The following is a 13,394-nucleotide window of genomic DNA, read 5'->3' as shown; positions in this document are numbered from 1 at the left end:
AAATAAAGTCAGGTAACTTAAATGTTTTGCAAAAAAAAAAAAAAAAAAAAAAAAAAAAAATTTCTTTACACATTCAAACACCTTTTTCTTCATTTGCTTGTTTGCGAGTGTACGTGTGTGGTAGGTTCGAGTGTGTATCCTTTGATATTTGGAATATTTGTATGTGTATGTGTGTGTGAGAGTATAAGTTGCAGTTATAAAGTTTATGGGAATTTCTTCGCAAGTTTCTTTTTAATGATAAGATGGAATTGATATTTTTCTTTCATAAGAGGAAAATATTGTGTAAACTTTGTAAGAGCAAATATGGGACCAAGTATCCCCAACATTTAAATTTATAGAAAATTGCCAGCAAGAAGCACAAGTTGTTGAAGCAGCATAGAGAGAATTTAAGGTATACCACTTAATGAGGACAATTTGCGTCTTTCGAACTACATATAAACCTAGTCTTGAATTTGTTTAAATTCAATAATTCCTGAATTTTAAGAAAACCATTTAAAATAATACTTTAGTAGGCAGAAAAAACGAGAAATCAGTAAGGAAAGGACAAAATTCATCCGGAGTCGACTATATGATACCCTATATCACTATCCATATTTACAAAGTTACCTGTAAAAAAAAATTATATTGATAATTTGTGTGAGGTAATCGGATGGAACTAATATATGGGAACTCTCAACTATAGCAAATGTCATTGCTATATAGTACATATTACAACTTTGGAATGGCTGAAATAAAAAATCAGATGAAACACATATATGGGAGCTATAACTGTATCTAAATGGATTTTGTCCACTCTTTGCAGACTTCATTCTAGTCCAAACTTGATCGTATGATCCAAAATTCAACCTAATTGAGTAAACATAGGAAGGTAGTTCCAAAATTTATATTTAAATAGAGTGCAACAGATATGAGAGCTATATCCAGAGCGGAACCGTGCCTTTAACGTACTGGCTTCCGGAACAAGTTCGATCGGTCGTGCCAAAAACCATTCAATTTGGGCTGATATTAAACTCTTGGTGAACAATCAACTTGAAATCGGAACATATTTCGACAAAAATTTGTCAAAAATTTTTCTATACAGTTTATATTACGTCTTTGGGAGCTTAAATATTTAATCGGAGGAAACATATATAAGGGAGCTATAGCTGTGTCTGAGCCTATCAACCGCAATGAACACACACAGTTTTTGGCAATATATTTATGGGATAAAATGAAACAAACCAGATTTTTTCCCAATTTTATCGATCGATCTAGATCTACCATTTTTGACCAACGGGTTTTTGGAAATCTGAACTTTAAGGCTACGAAAAATTCTAAAATAGTACTAAAAATCTAAAATGGTACCATTTGGTAATATGTGAACGGACAGAGCTTAAAAAGTGAAATTTGGTATCAGAACCAATGTTGGAAATTAAGTTTGATATATGAAGGTGGTTTTAGAAGTTTGTACCAAAAGTGCAAACTGTGCCAAATGGTACAAAATTTGGAATACTTAGGGTGAGCGGACGAAGCTGAAATTTTGTATTGAGTACTAATTTTAACATTTTGTATTGAGGTAAGTGATATGTTTGTGATAAAAATGGAGTTTTGTAATTAAAGTACTGAATAGTACTATATTTGGTACAATTTGGTATTGGGTGAACAAAGAGGGCTTGAATTGGGAAATTTGGTATTAGGGTCGCTGTTCATGTGTAGTCTCGACACATGGAGCTGGTTTCGGAAATGGGTACCATAACTTTACAAAAAGTACTGTATGGTACTATATTTGGTATTGGATGAAGAGATAGAGATACAATTCTGAAATTTGATATTTAGATTACTGATGATATATGTGTTTGAGATTTGGCGGTGGTTTATAATTGCGTCCTGTATTTGTACGAAAAGTACTAACTGGTACTAAATTTGGTGTTTGGTGAAGGGATAGAACCGGAATCCTTAAATTTGATACTGAGGTCTATATTGATATCTGGAATTGAGATGTGGAGGTGGGTTTGGAAATGTGTACAATAATTGTTCGAAAAGTGCTAAATGGTACTAAAATTAATATATAATGCAGGAAGAAATCCAAATGAGTACCCTATATTGTACGAAAAGTACTAGATTTGGAATAGAGTGTAGGAATATAGGTGGAATTATAAATTTTGGATACGGGTCCACTAAAATTGTCATTTATAAGGATAACTAATAGGGATCAATTCGTTTTCAGTAAAGGTAGGTGTCTTAATAAATCACAATGGGGCAAAAAGTACTATTTTTATTTTGTAATTGTTTAATATCAATAGCCGACCTTATATAGGCCTTGCACAAATCCATTGTATATGCACAAATCAAAAATCATTTATGAACAAATAAAGATAAATAATTAATTTCTTCAATCATTTAAAATATAAAAAGATATATATTTCTTTATTTTTGATTTTTTTTTTACTTTTCAAATTTTAGACCTTGAAATTCATAGCTGTTTAAATTAATCCATAATAGGCACATACATCTCAATTGCATGCCTATATTTTTTTTACGTAAAAAGAACACATCACGCGTTTTACCTTTAAATGTTGTCACGTTTATTTCACATTTCTTGCGTTCATATATTCCGAGGTCCCCAAGGTATAATATAAATAAATGAAGAAATGTCAAGATTTTGATGTTGTCATGTTAAGCTCTTTTTTAGTGATTTCAAATGTCATTGCACTCAACAATAGAACATCGTATTCCTAAGAGATGGTAGGCAATTTTACTTGTGCATGACATCAAATTTAAGATTTCTTTATTCCTTCAACAAATACCCAATATTATACCAATTAAAATTTTTCGTACAATTATCCGTTGATTCTCAGTCAGTCAGTTATTTCCCTACACGGGAAAACTGCAACAAAGTCAAACGCCATCATTTTTACATTTTTTTTTTTAAATTTCATTGAATGAAAGCAAACAATGTCGGAAATAGCATCCAATTTTAGAATAAGTTTAGATTTGTTCGAATTGGTCACCTTTAGCACGGCCAATAATCCGTCACACGCTGCACGAATGTTGCTCTGCGGTATTTTGGCCCATTCCTAGCGAAGCGCTTGCTTGAGGCGATCGACACTTTGGTATTTTTTTGTGCCAACCTTGCTTTCCAAAACACTCCTGACACAAAAGCCCAACGGATTGGTATCCGGAGATTTTGGCGGTGCCCATTGTGCGCTGGAAATGAAGCGAGGAATCTCATTTTGAAATTTAATTTTGTCTTGGGTGGTGCGTGCTGAGTGTGATGCTGCTGAGTCCTGTTGGAATTTCCAAGGTCTACGGCCAAAATGTTTGCATTCCCAAGGCTTTAATACACCCTCCAGAATATTTTCGCGATAATACTCGGCATTTATTGTGATGCCACGGTCGATTAATACGAGCGGAGGGCGACCATCGACTGTTATCGCGGCCCACATCATCACCATGGCCGGCGCTTGAGTTCTGGTGGCCAACTGAAGGTGCACATTTTCAGCTGACCTCTTTGGCAACTAAACACCATAATTTTGTTTGTTTACAAACTGCTGGACAGCGAATATTCTATCATCGGAGAAACCAAATTCGGCAGTTCACCACTTTCGGCCAAGCGAAGCAACTCTTTAGCCCTTTTGATGTATTTTCTTCCTGTTTTGGTGTAAGTTCTTGCACTTTTTGGAATTTCAATGGCTTTACCCCGTGCTCATTTTTCAATATTTGCCGAATAGAATATTGCGATGTGTTCAGCTCACGAGCAATTTTTCGGCCACTGCGACGCGGGTTTCGATCAAGTCGCTTCTTTACTTTTCGAATTATTTCTGCTGATGTTACTGTTTTCTTCCGTCCACTTCTATGACATCGGGCTAAGCTTCCAGTACGGTAACGAGCGATGGTACGAGACTCAAAAGATTTATTCACATTAAAATGCTGGAGTGCTCTAACGATAGCCACTTGTGGTTTTCCAGCCAAATATAAAGTAATCACATTACCACGCTTGAATTAGATCACGAATAACTTTTTTCTGGAAAATTCTCACCAAAATGCTTTTGTACGCTTGTAAACAATATATTGAGCTGTCACTGGAAAAATTTTAACAGCTGTCGGACGTGTGGCTTAGAAATGTCACACCCTGTATATGTTATACTTTTTATAACTCTAAAATATCTTTGATATTTATTTTATCTAAGAAGACAGTCTTACAGAATTTTTATCCATTGAGGTCCTTCTGATGGTTTATTTTTCTCTTCAAGGTCTTACTGCCAAAAACCCCCCCTCCAAAAAGTCTTGTCTTATCATACAAACATATAAAATATCATGCAATTTATTTCTATCACAAACACTTGACATTTATCCCCAGTCCCAAAGGATAAGTCGTGGTGTTGTCTTTCACATTCGAAAAAAATGAAAAGATAAGAGTTTGACACATTGTCGAATATTTTTCACAGACATTTGAGAGACGTCAATGCAATCAGTGATATGTCACTATCATTTACATCAATACATTTAATTTGATTTCCTCGCACCACCATCAGCAACCACCAACTAAAAAAACAACAACACATTTTTGTGGTAAATCTGAGTAGCCACTGGCCGCCAAACAGAGCCGCCTCAACTATTACCCACACTGTGATGACCATAAAAAAATCTTATCATATCTGATGTTTTTTGGTTTAAGGGGGTGTTTACGACCACTTAAGTGTGATGGTCAATATTTTGTTAGGTTGTTTTTGTTTTTCCGATTTGTGACACCCTCTGTGTTATAAGAGTTTTGCGGGGGGGAGGGAGGTGGTGTTTTTTTTATCACACTACTACTTGTGATATTGGCTGCTAACATGTCATAAAAAATAATGTACAAACTACACATATCTAATGCAGTCGTCGTCGTTGTTGCTGTTGTTATCATTCTGCATAACAAAAAGCTAAAGCCACAACTGAACCAACGATCCCATTAAGACAAGTGTTCTACGGGTTTTCCACATTCAGTTCCTGAGGGAATTCCGTTGATATTATCTCTCGAATATGGCAATTTTTTATTAAGCTTCTGTTGATGATATGATGTCATTAAGGAGTCATAAAATCAACTAAAAGTATTGAAAATAGGAAGTTTATTTTATGAGAGTAGTCCGTAACTCATAACCCATAAATATCGTTTAAGAAACATATGCTACCTAGACGGTAAGTAGGTAATTTATGGTGTGAATGGTTTTTGGGGGAATATTTGGGGTTTATATGCGGGTAATGTATTTTTGATAAAAAACAAACAATATGTTACCTTTTCAAGGAGATTTTCAATATAAATCCTGTCAAAATTCATCTGTCTATATAAGATTTTTCAAGAGTCATCTATCTATGGAGCAGGTTTTTTACCTCTTTTGTCTATGGAATTATTTTGAAAAGAAGTTGTTTATTTTTTTAATTTCTTTGCAATTGAAGGAAACTTTAAGTGGCCAATTTAAGTAGATTTACAAAGTCAATAGAAGGTCTGAATATAGCCTTCGTTCTATAGTAGACCTTAAGGTAATCTTTTGTTTATAACTAAGAACTAAGGAAGACCCGAAGAACATCTGACGAGACTTCCTTCAAAAGAAGGCTTGGAGAAGCTCTTTCGTCAATAGGAGGCCTAAAGAAAGTCTTGTGCCTTTCGAAGACTTGAAAATGTTCTTCCGTCTCCGGGAGATATAAAAAAGCTCTACTGATTTTAGAAGTTCTTAATAAAGTCTTTTGCCTAATGAGGTCTTCAAGATTGACATCTATAAAACTTAATAAATAATTAAAACAAGTAAAAAAGCTGTAAGTTCGGCCGGGCCGAACTTTGAATACGCTCAACCATTTGGAACGAATTTGGCAATTTTCAAAAAATAAAATCTGTTACAAATTCTGTTAAAATTTTAAAAATACCGAATGTAGCTGTTATATTAGGGTCTATACGACGACAAGGACCTGCATAGGTAAACTTTGTCATAAGCCATTACAATATTCTAATGCGAAACAAAAAAATCGGTGAATAATGTAGCTAAAATCATTGAAATACCGAATATCGGGAGGTACCATTATAAGGGGACCATACCAAAACGTGGTCTTGCACCGACAATTTTCTGTCATAGGCTGTAGTATGTAGTACGAATTTCAAATACCAAATTTGAAACAATTCCGGTAAATTATGTCGCTAAAATCATCAAAATACCGAATATCGGGAGGTATAGTTATATAGAAGCAATAAGAAGGCGTGGACCTGCACAGACACTTTTCTGTCCTTGGTTGCAGTATCCATTACGAACTTCAAATACCAAATTTGAAACAATTCCGGTGAATAATGCTGCTAAAATCATCAAAATACCGAATAGAGGGAGGTATCGTTATATGGGAGCTATATAAAGGCGTGTACTTGCACGGGTAAGTTTCTGTCATAGGCTGTGGTATCCATTACGAACTTCAAATACCAAATTTGAAAAAATTCCGGTGAATTATGTCGCTAAAATCATCAAAATACCGAATATCGGGAGGTATCGTTATATGGGAGCTATAAGAAGGCGTGGACCTGCACAGATAATTTTCTGTCATAGGCTGTAGTATCCATTACGAACTTCAAATACCACATTTGAAACAATTCCGGTGAATAATGTCGCTAAAATCATCAAAATACCGAATATCGGGAGGAACCATTATATGGGGGCTATATGAAGGCGTGGACCTGCACGGATAATTATCTGTCATATGTTGTAGTATCCATTACGAACTTCAAATACCCAATTTGAAACAATTCCGGTGAATAATGTCGCTAAAATCTTTAAAATACCGATTATAGGGAGCTACCATTATATGGGGGCTATAAGAAGGCGTGGACCTGCACGGATAATTTTCTGTCAAAGGCTGTGGTATCCATTACGAAATTCAAATAACAAATTTGAAACATTTCCGGTAAACAATGTCGTTAAAATCATCAAAGTACCGAATATCGGGAGGTGACGTTATATGGGGGCTATACCAAAACGTGGACCTACATGGACCATTTTCAATACCAAAAGTCCTGCAGACATATTATACATTTGAGTAAAATTTTATCAACCTACTTCGTTTCGTTCGGAAGCTAGAGTGATTTCCACAGACGGATAGACGGGCGGACATTGCTAAATCGACATAGAATTTTATGCTGATATATATACTTTGTGGGGCCTAAAATGTAAATTTCGAGGTGTAACAATCAGAATGACAAACTTAATATACCCTCCATACTATGGTGGAGGGTATACAAAATTTAATTAAAAGATTGAATATTTCAATTTCTACTAATGACTTAACAGTGAAAAACAACTATCTCTGGTCTTCTCTATAAAATACCATTTAATTGTCTTAAAAGTCTCCTGTCTATAAATACATTTTGAAATTCATCTTGTCTAAAATAACCGTATAAAGACAATCTTTTTACAAACTTCTCTGGATATAAAAACATTTGGTGTTCCTCGCTCCACATAGAATAGAATATCATTTTAAAACGTTGGTCTAGACATAGAATACCATTTAGAAACTTTGGTCAATTTGGAAATCTTTTAAGTCATCGTCTCTAAAAGGAAGCTTTATGAAAAGGAAAAGTTCTTTAAAATACCTCTAGAATGTATTTCACCGAATACCTTCAAGGTGCTTCCTTCTGTCTTACACTTATAAAATTCATTCCTATCAAAGCTATCGCTAAGGTCTACATATAAATACACATCTTTCATTTGCATGTGAAATCTAAGAACATATTTAAAAAATATATTTTTATTATTTCTTAATTCTTTTTCCTTCCAATTTGAGCTTCTATACTACAATTTTAACATTAATATTATTTCTTTTTTGTGTTTAACATTTACTGATATAAGTATACTGCTGTTTTCTTAATTATTTAGAATATATTTTATGCAAATTAGGAATAAAATGTTGTTATAAAAATTAACTGAGATACATTGAGATAAATCTAAAATGGTAGATATTTCGTTGCCAAAGGTAAAGTAAATATTTAAAATAAAGGCATATATGCATTTGATAAAAAAGTTAATATCTTCAATTCCATATTTGTTTTTGGAAAACTGTTAAATTTGAGTGTTAACAAACAAGCATTTCTAAATTATTATGAATACGGCAGTTAAAGTAATTTACAATTATGTTCTCTTTAAGATTTGTGTGTCCTGTTTGCAAACGAGCATAAACATACATACATTTAATATATGTGCTCAATTCAACATTGAAATATTTTTGATAAAAAATCTCTTTAATAAAAATGGTTTCCTTTAGTTTATTCCTCCAGTTTTTGTTTTTTGCATTTTTGTTCACCGCCAAACTCAGCATATTTATCTTCCAGAAACTTGAAAACCGAATCAAATGCTGAATATGAAGTCCACTCGTGTTTGGTATGGCCTAACAAAACAAGTAATTTTTTAAATATACTAGCTTTTACAACAATATTAATTTTAAATACCTGCTGAAACCATTTTAATGTCATCTTTGGATGAACTCAATTCTGTATCCAAAGGTTCACTGCTCGATACCCAATTACATGTTTTGCCCGCAATAATCTTACGTATCTCACCACTTATGCCAAAATGTGCCGAATCCGTTAGAGCAATGGCAAAGACTTTATTTTCGAAAAATTCAGGATATCGTCTAGCCTGTAAGGATAATTAAAACACTTTATTAATATCTACCAAAATATTTTAGTTGATATTTTTTCTTACCAAATCCAAAGTAACACCACCTCCAGCACTATGAGCCACAATAGCCACGGCTTCTGGTTCGCATGCCATTACATATTTCTCCCAAACATGAGCAGCATGAGATGTAGCCGAACTCAAACCCTGTATGGGTTTACGTTTGCCATCAACCAGACGATAATTATCATTGGTATTCGTCACCAATATATCATAACCCAATTCTTGTGCACGTTTTATATATGGTATTTGTGTTCCATGGTCCAGGGAATTATTAATTATAAGACTTTAGGAAGGGAGTGTTTGGGATAAGTTAATTAGAAAACAAAACTGAGGTGACTACAATTCTACTATACAGGGTGAGAGGAAAAAACTACAACCAACTTCAGACTGCTGTTATTTCTATGACACTCATCCGACAGCTATTAAAATTATTCCAGTGACAGCTCATTATATTGTTTACAAGCGTACAAAAGCATTTTGGTGAGAAGTTTCCCGAAAAAAGGTTATTCGTGATGGAGTTCAAGCGAGATGGTGTGATTTCTTGATATTTGGCTGGAAAACCACAAGTGACTATCGTTAAAGCACTCCAGCATTTAAATGTGAATAACTCTTTTGTGTCTCGTACTATCGCTTGTTACCGTGATACTGGTAGCGTAGCCAGACGTCAAGAAAGTGGACGGAACAACAGCAACATCATCAGAAATGGTTCGAAAAGTAAAGAAGCGACTTGATCGAAACCCGCGTCGCAGTGACCGAAAAATGGCTCGTGAACTGAATATCTCACAATATTCCATTCGGCAAATAATGAAAAATGAGCTCGGGGTAAAGTCATTGAAATTCAAAAAAAAGTGAAAGAACTTACACCGCAACAGAAAGAAAATAGACTCAAAAGAGCTAAAGAGTTGCTTCGCTTGGCCGAAAGTGGTGAACTACCGAATTAGGTTTTCCCCGATGAGAAAACAGTCCTTGTCCAGCAGTTTGTAAACAGACAAAATGATCGTGTTTACTTGCCAAAGAGGTCAGCTGAAAATGTGCACCTTCGGTTGGACACCAGATCTTAAGCGCCGGCCATGGTGATGATGTGGGCCACCATAACAGCCGATGGTCGCTCTCCGCCCGTATTAATCGACCGTGACATCAGAATAAATGCCGAATATTATTGTGAAAATATTTTGGAGTTTATATTGAAGCCATGGGCACGCAAACAGGACTCAGCACGCGCCACGCAAGAGTGGTTACAAATTGAGGTTACTCGCTTCATTTCCAGCTCACAATAACCAAAATCTCCGGATACCAATCCAATATGGAGTATTTTGGAAAGCAAGGTTGGCACTAAAAAATACCAAAGTGTCGATCACGTCAAGCAAGTGCTTCGCCGGGAATGGGCCAATATACCGCAGAGCAACATTCGAGCAGCTTTTTAAGGTTTGATTGGCCGTTTGAAGGCCATAATTCGTGCCAAAGGTAACCAATTCGAACAAATCTAAACTTTATCTAAAATTTGGTGCTATTTCCGACATTTTTATACCCTCCACCATGCTATGGAGGGTATATTAATTTTGTCATTCCGTTTGTAACTCCTCGAAATACTCATGTCAGACCCAACAAAGTATATATATATGATCAGCGTAAAATTCTAAGACGATTTAGCCATGTCCGTCTGTTTGTCTGTGTGTCTGTCCGTCTGTCTGTCTGTCTGTTGTAATCACGCTCGAACAAATTGAGATAGAAGGCTAAATTTTTGCAGACATGTATATTTTGCCAGTAGGCAGGTTAAGTTCGTAAATGGGCCATGTAGGTCCAAGTTATCATATAGCCCCCATATAACGGTACCTCCCGATATTCGGTATTTTGATGATTTTAGCGACATTATTTACCGGGATTGTTTCAAATTTCGCAGCCCATGCTAGAAAATTGTCTGTGCAGGTTCACGTCTTCGTATAACCCCCATATAACGGTACCCCCTATATTCGGTATTTTGATGATTTTAGCTACATTATAAACAGATTAGCTACATTATAAACAGATTTGTGATAACTTATGACAAAAATTGCCTATGCAGGTCCACGTCGTCGTATAGGCATTCGATATTTTTAATATTTTAACAGCATTTTTAACGGATTCTATTTTTTTGGAAATTGCCAAATTTGTACCAAATGGTGGAGGGTATTAAAAGTTCGGCCCAGCCGAACTTACAGCTTTTTTACTTGTTTGCTTTCATTTTGACTTCGTTGCAGTTTTTTTCTCTCACCCTGTATGAGATATACTAGAAGATTACCTACTACATGCGATATATTAGAAGATTGCCAAACTTTTTAGATCTTGTGGTCCGATATGGGAAAATTTTCTCCCTGTCTTCCGTTAAGGGAAACTTTTAAAGGTAGAATTGCAAGAACATATTCTGGCACTTATTGGAAGAATATTTGACCTTCTATTATATGCCCTCCTGACCTTTCGTTAGAGAACCTACTGGCCTTATATCAGATCTTAAAATATTTTATTAAACATATTTGACCACACGTTAGAATTTTAAACCTACTATTAGAAAATCTTCGGTCGTTTTATCAAAAGCCCTTTTATTTCTCCTAGCACAACTTCTGTTGCTTAACACCTCCAAGGCGATCGTCTATGAGAAATTTTGTTGGTTTATAATTGGCATCATTCAGGTATTTTATTATATGTTCTGACCTTTTTATGCGATATTCTAGACTTCCATTCTTAGTGTTGTTACATTTTGCTGTAAAACAGAAGATGTTCTGGCCTTATATTAAAAAACATTCTGGTCTTTCATTGCAAGATTTGTATGGCCTTATTTTAGAAGAACAGCTGGTGGTATGGGTAAAACGTTCTCACCTTTTGTCAGAAGCCTTTTATATTTTCTATTTCAATATTGTTTAAATAGCTTCGGACCTATAGAAAACCTGTTGACATTTCATTAGATCTCCTCGCCTTACATAAGAATTCTTGGTCAAAATCCTTTAAGATATTGAAGCAGAAGAACATCTAGTGTTCTCTATGAAATCCTTCTCTTTGGCCATCAGTAAGAAATCATATCGTTCCCGCATAACAGACTTCCTGGTCTTTCCTAAAAAGCTTTTATTTTTCTAGAAGTCATTCAAGTCTTCCAGGAAGAAAAAAATTTGGTCTTTGTCCAAAAAACCTTCTTGCATTGCATTGGACTCTTGTCTTCCTTAAAGATATTACAATTCTTTTTCCTGGAAAAAATTCTATTGATTGCGAAGTACTCCTACGCATCGAATATAAAATGTTGGCCATGACAAAGATAAGCACGAACATACACGGTGAAAATGGGTGAGTGTAACGAAAAAATTTGGCACAAATTTTCAATTACAAATAGCAATAATTGATGCTAACAATTACTCTACGAATTGTTGTCCAAAACAAGTAATACGCTAAAAACAAAACACCCACTCACAAACATTCTCACCTTCTGGCCCATTGACCGGCGCGAACATAACCACTGCCATGTATAATAACAATCAATTTTTTCGGTTTATCCAATTGTTCTGGCTTGGTGAAGAAAAATGTCGCTTCATCGGCTGGCACCTGTTCAGGAATGTATGTTCGTGTCAAACCGTTCTGTTCCAACAAGTCATAGACAATTTCGGGTATTTGCTAAACATTTGCATTTTTGGAAAAATAAAAAAGAGGTGGAATTTGGTTAATACATCATTTTAACAAAAAAAACAGGACACTTCATCACCCTACTTACATCAGCCAATTTCTCATAGTGGGCCTGATTCTTGGCATGATCCTTGAAAACATCAAATTCGAATGGCTCATCAGTTACTTCTCCAGTATTCTTGTCAATTTTACGTAATTGTCCAGCTAAATGTGGGTGGTAAAATCAAATTATAGTAATTATCTTTGATTGATGGCCTGCCTTCTGCGTTTTTGGCAACCTTACCCGAATTGAAAGCATAGCCAAATTCCTTTAACTTCTGCAGAGCTTGGCCACTCTTAGAAGTGGGACTTGTTGAGCCCGATGAACTCATATCAACAGACATTGTTTTCTGATTGTTTTATTTGATATAATTTTGTTATCCTTTCTTAAACAAAAATACTTGCTTCCTTTACCTTCAACGTTCTTGTTGATGTCCTCCAAATGGAAAAGGATTTCCAACAACTTCTTAACAACTTTGACATTTAGTTTGTTGTAGAAGATATGGGAGATGTGGTAACCCTGCGATAGGTATGTCGATTAATCGAATAATCGATTTTGGCAAACCACAATGAAAGACGTCCCTAACGAAACGAATAAAAAGGCCCAAATGGAATACTTAATAAAAAATAAATAGAAAGCAAAATCCCCGAGAGACCTCTGTTGTTTACGAATGAGTGTAATGCATAACCCGAGGGACCTCTGTTGTTTACGAATGATACATGCAGAAAACTAAACACATTCACTAAAAGAGCGTGGAACTAGCTACGGGAGACGTGGTAACCCTGCGTTTATTTACAGCTGTTACATATGGCGGTGAAGCAAGAATTAGTGGAAACGTAAACAAAATGACGTAGTGACGTAAACAAAGTGACATTTTTCGTTCATCCAGTTCACGTACTTCATTTAACATCTTTTGCTCATCCAAGCCATGTGGCAACTCAACGTTTTTTACAGCTGCTACCGACGGCGGGAAACCACAGTTAGTGGAAATGTAGACTAAGTGACGTAAATTTATCCCCAAATATGAATCGTTGAATTTA

The 13,394-nt window shown here is 35.2% G+C and overlaps 1 protein-coding gene across 1 annotated transcript; it reads right to left on the bottom strand.

The window, feature by feature from the left end:
* Positions 1–8,221: 8,221 nt before the first annotated feature.
* LOC101893022 (FAM172 family protein homolog CG10038) lies at positions 8,222–12,922 on the bottom strand. The gene is made up of 7 exons (XM_005183994.4): positions 12,768–12,922; positions 12,598–12,703; positions 12,403–12,518; positions 12,118–12,305; positions 8,694–8,952; positions 8,438–8,627; positions 8,222–8,376 (listed from the first exon to the last, which is right to left on the bottom strand). Exons 1-7 carry the CDS (start codon positions 12,834–12,836, stop codon positions 8,255–8,257), a joined length of 1,050 nt encoding a protein of 349 aa, XP_005184051.1. The 5' UTR covers positions 12,837–12,922; the 3' UTR covers positions 8,222–8,254.
* Positions 12,923–13,394: the final 472 nt, after the last annotated feature.

Source organism: Musca domestica, unplaced genomic scaffold (genome assembly GCF_030504385.1).
Source record: "Musca domestica strain aabys unplaced genomic scaffold, Musca_domestica.polishedcontigs.V.1.1 59, whole genome shotgun sequence".
Lineage (NCBI taxonomy): Eukaryota > Metazoa > Arthropoda > Insecta > Diptera > Muscidae > Musca > Musca domestica.
Note: the sequence above shows the minus strand (reverse complement) of the source record. Positions and strands in the feature narration are given on the sequence as shown.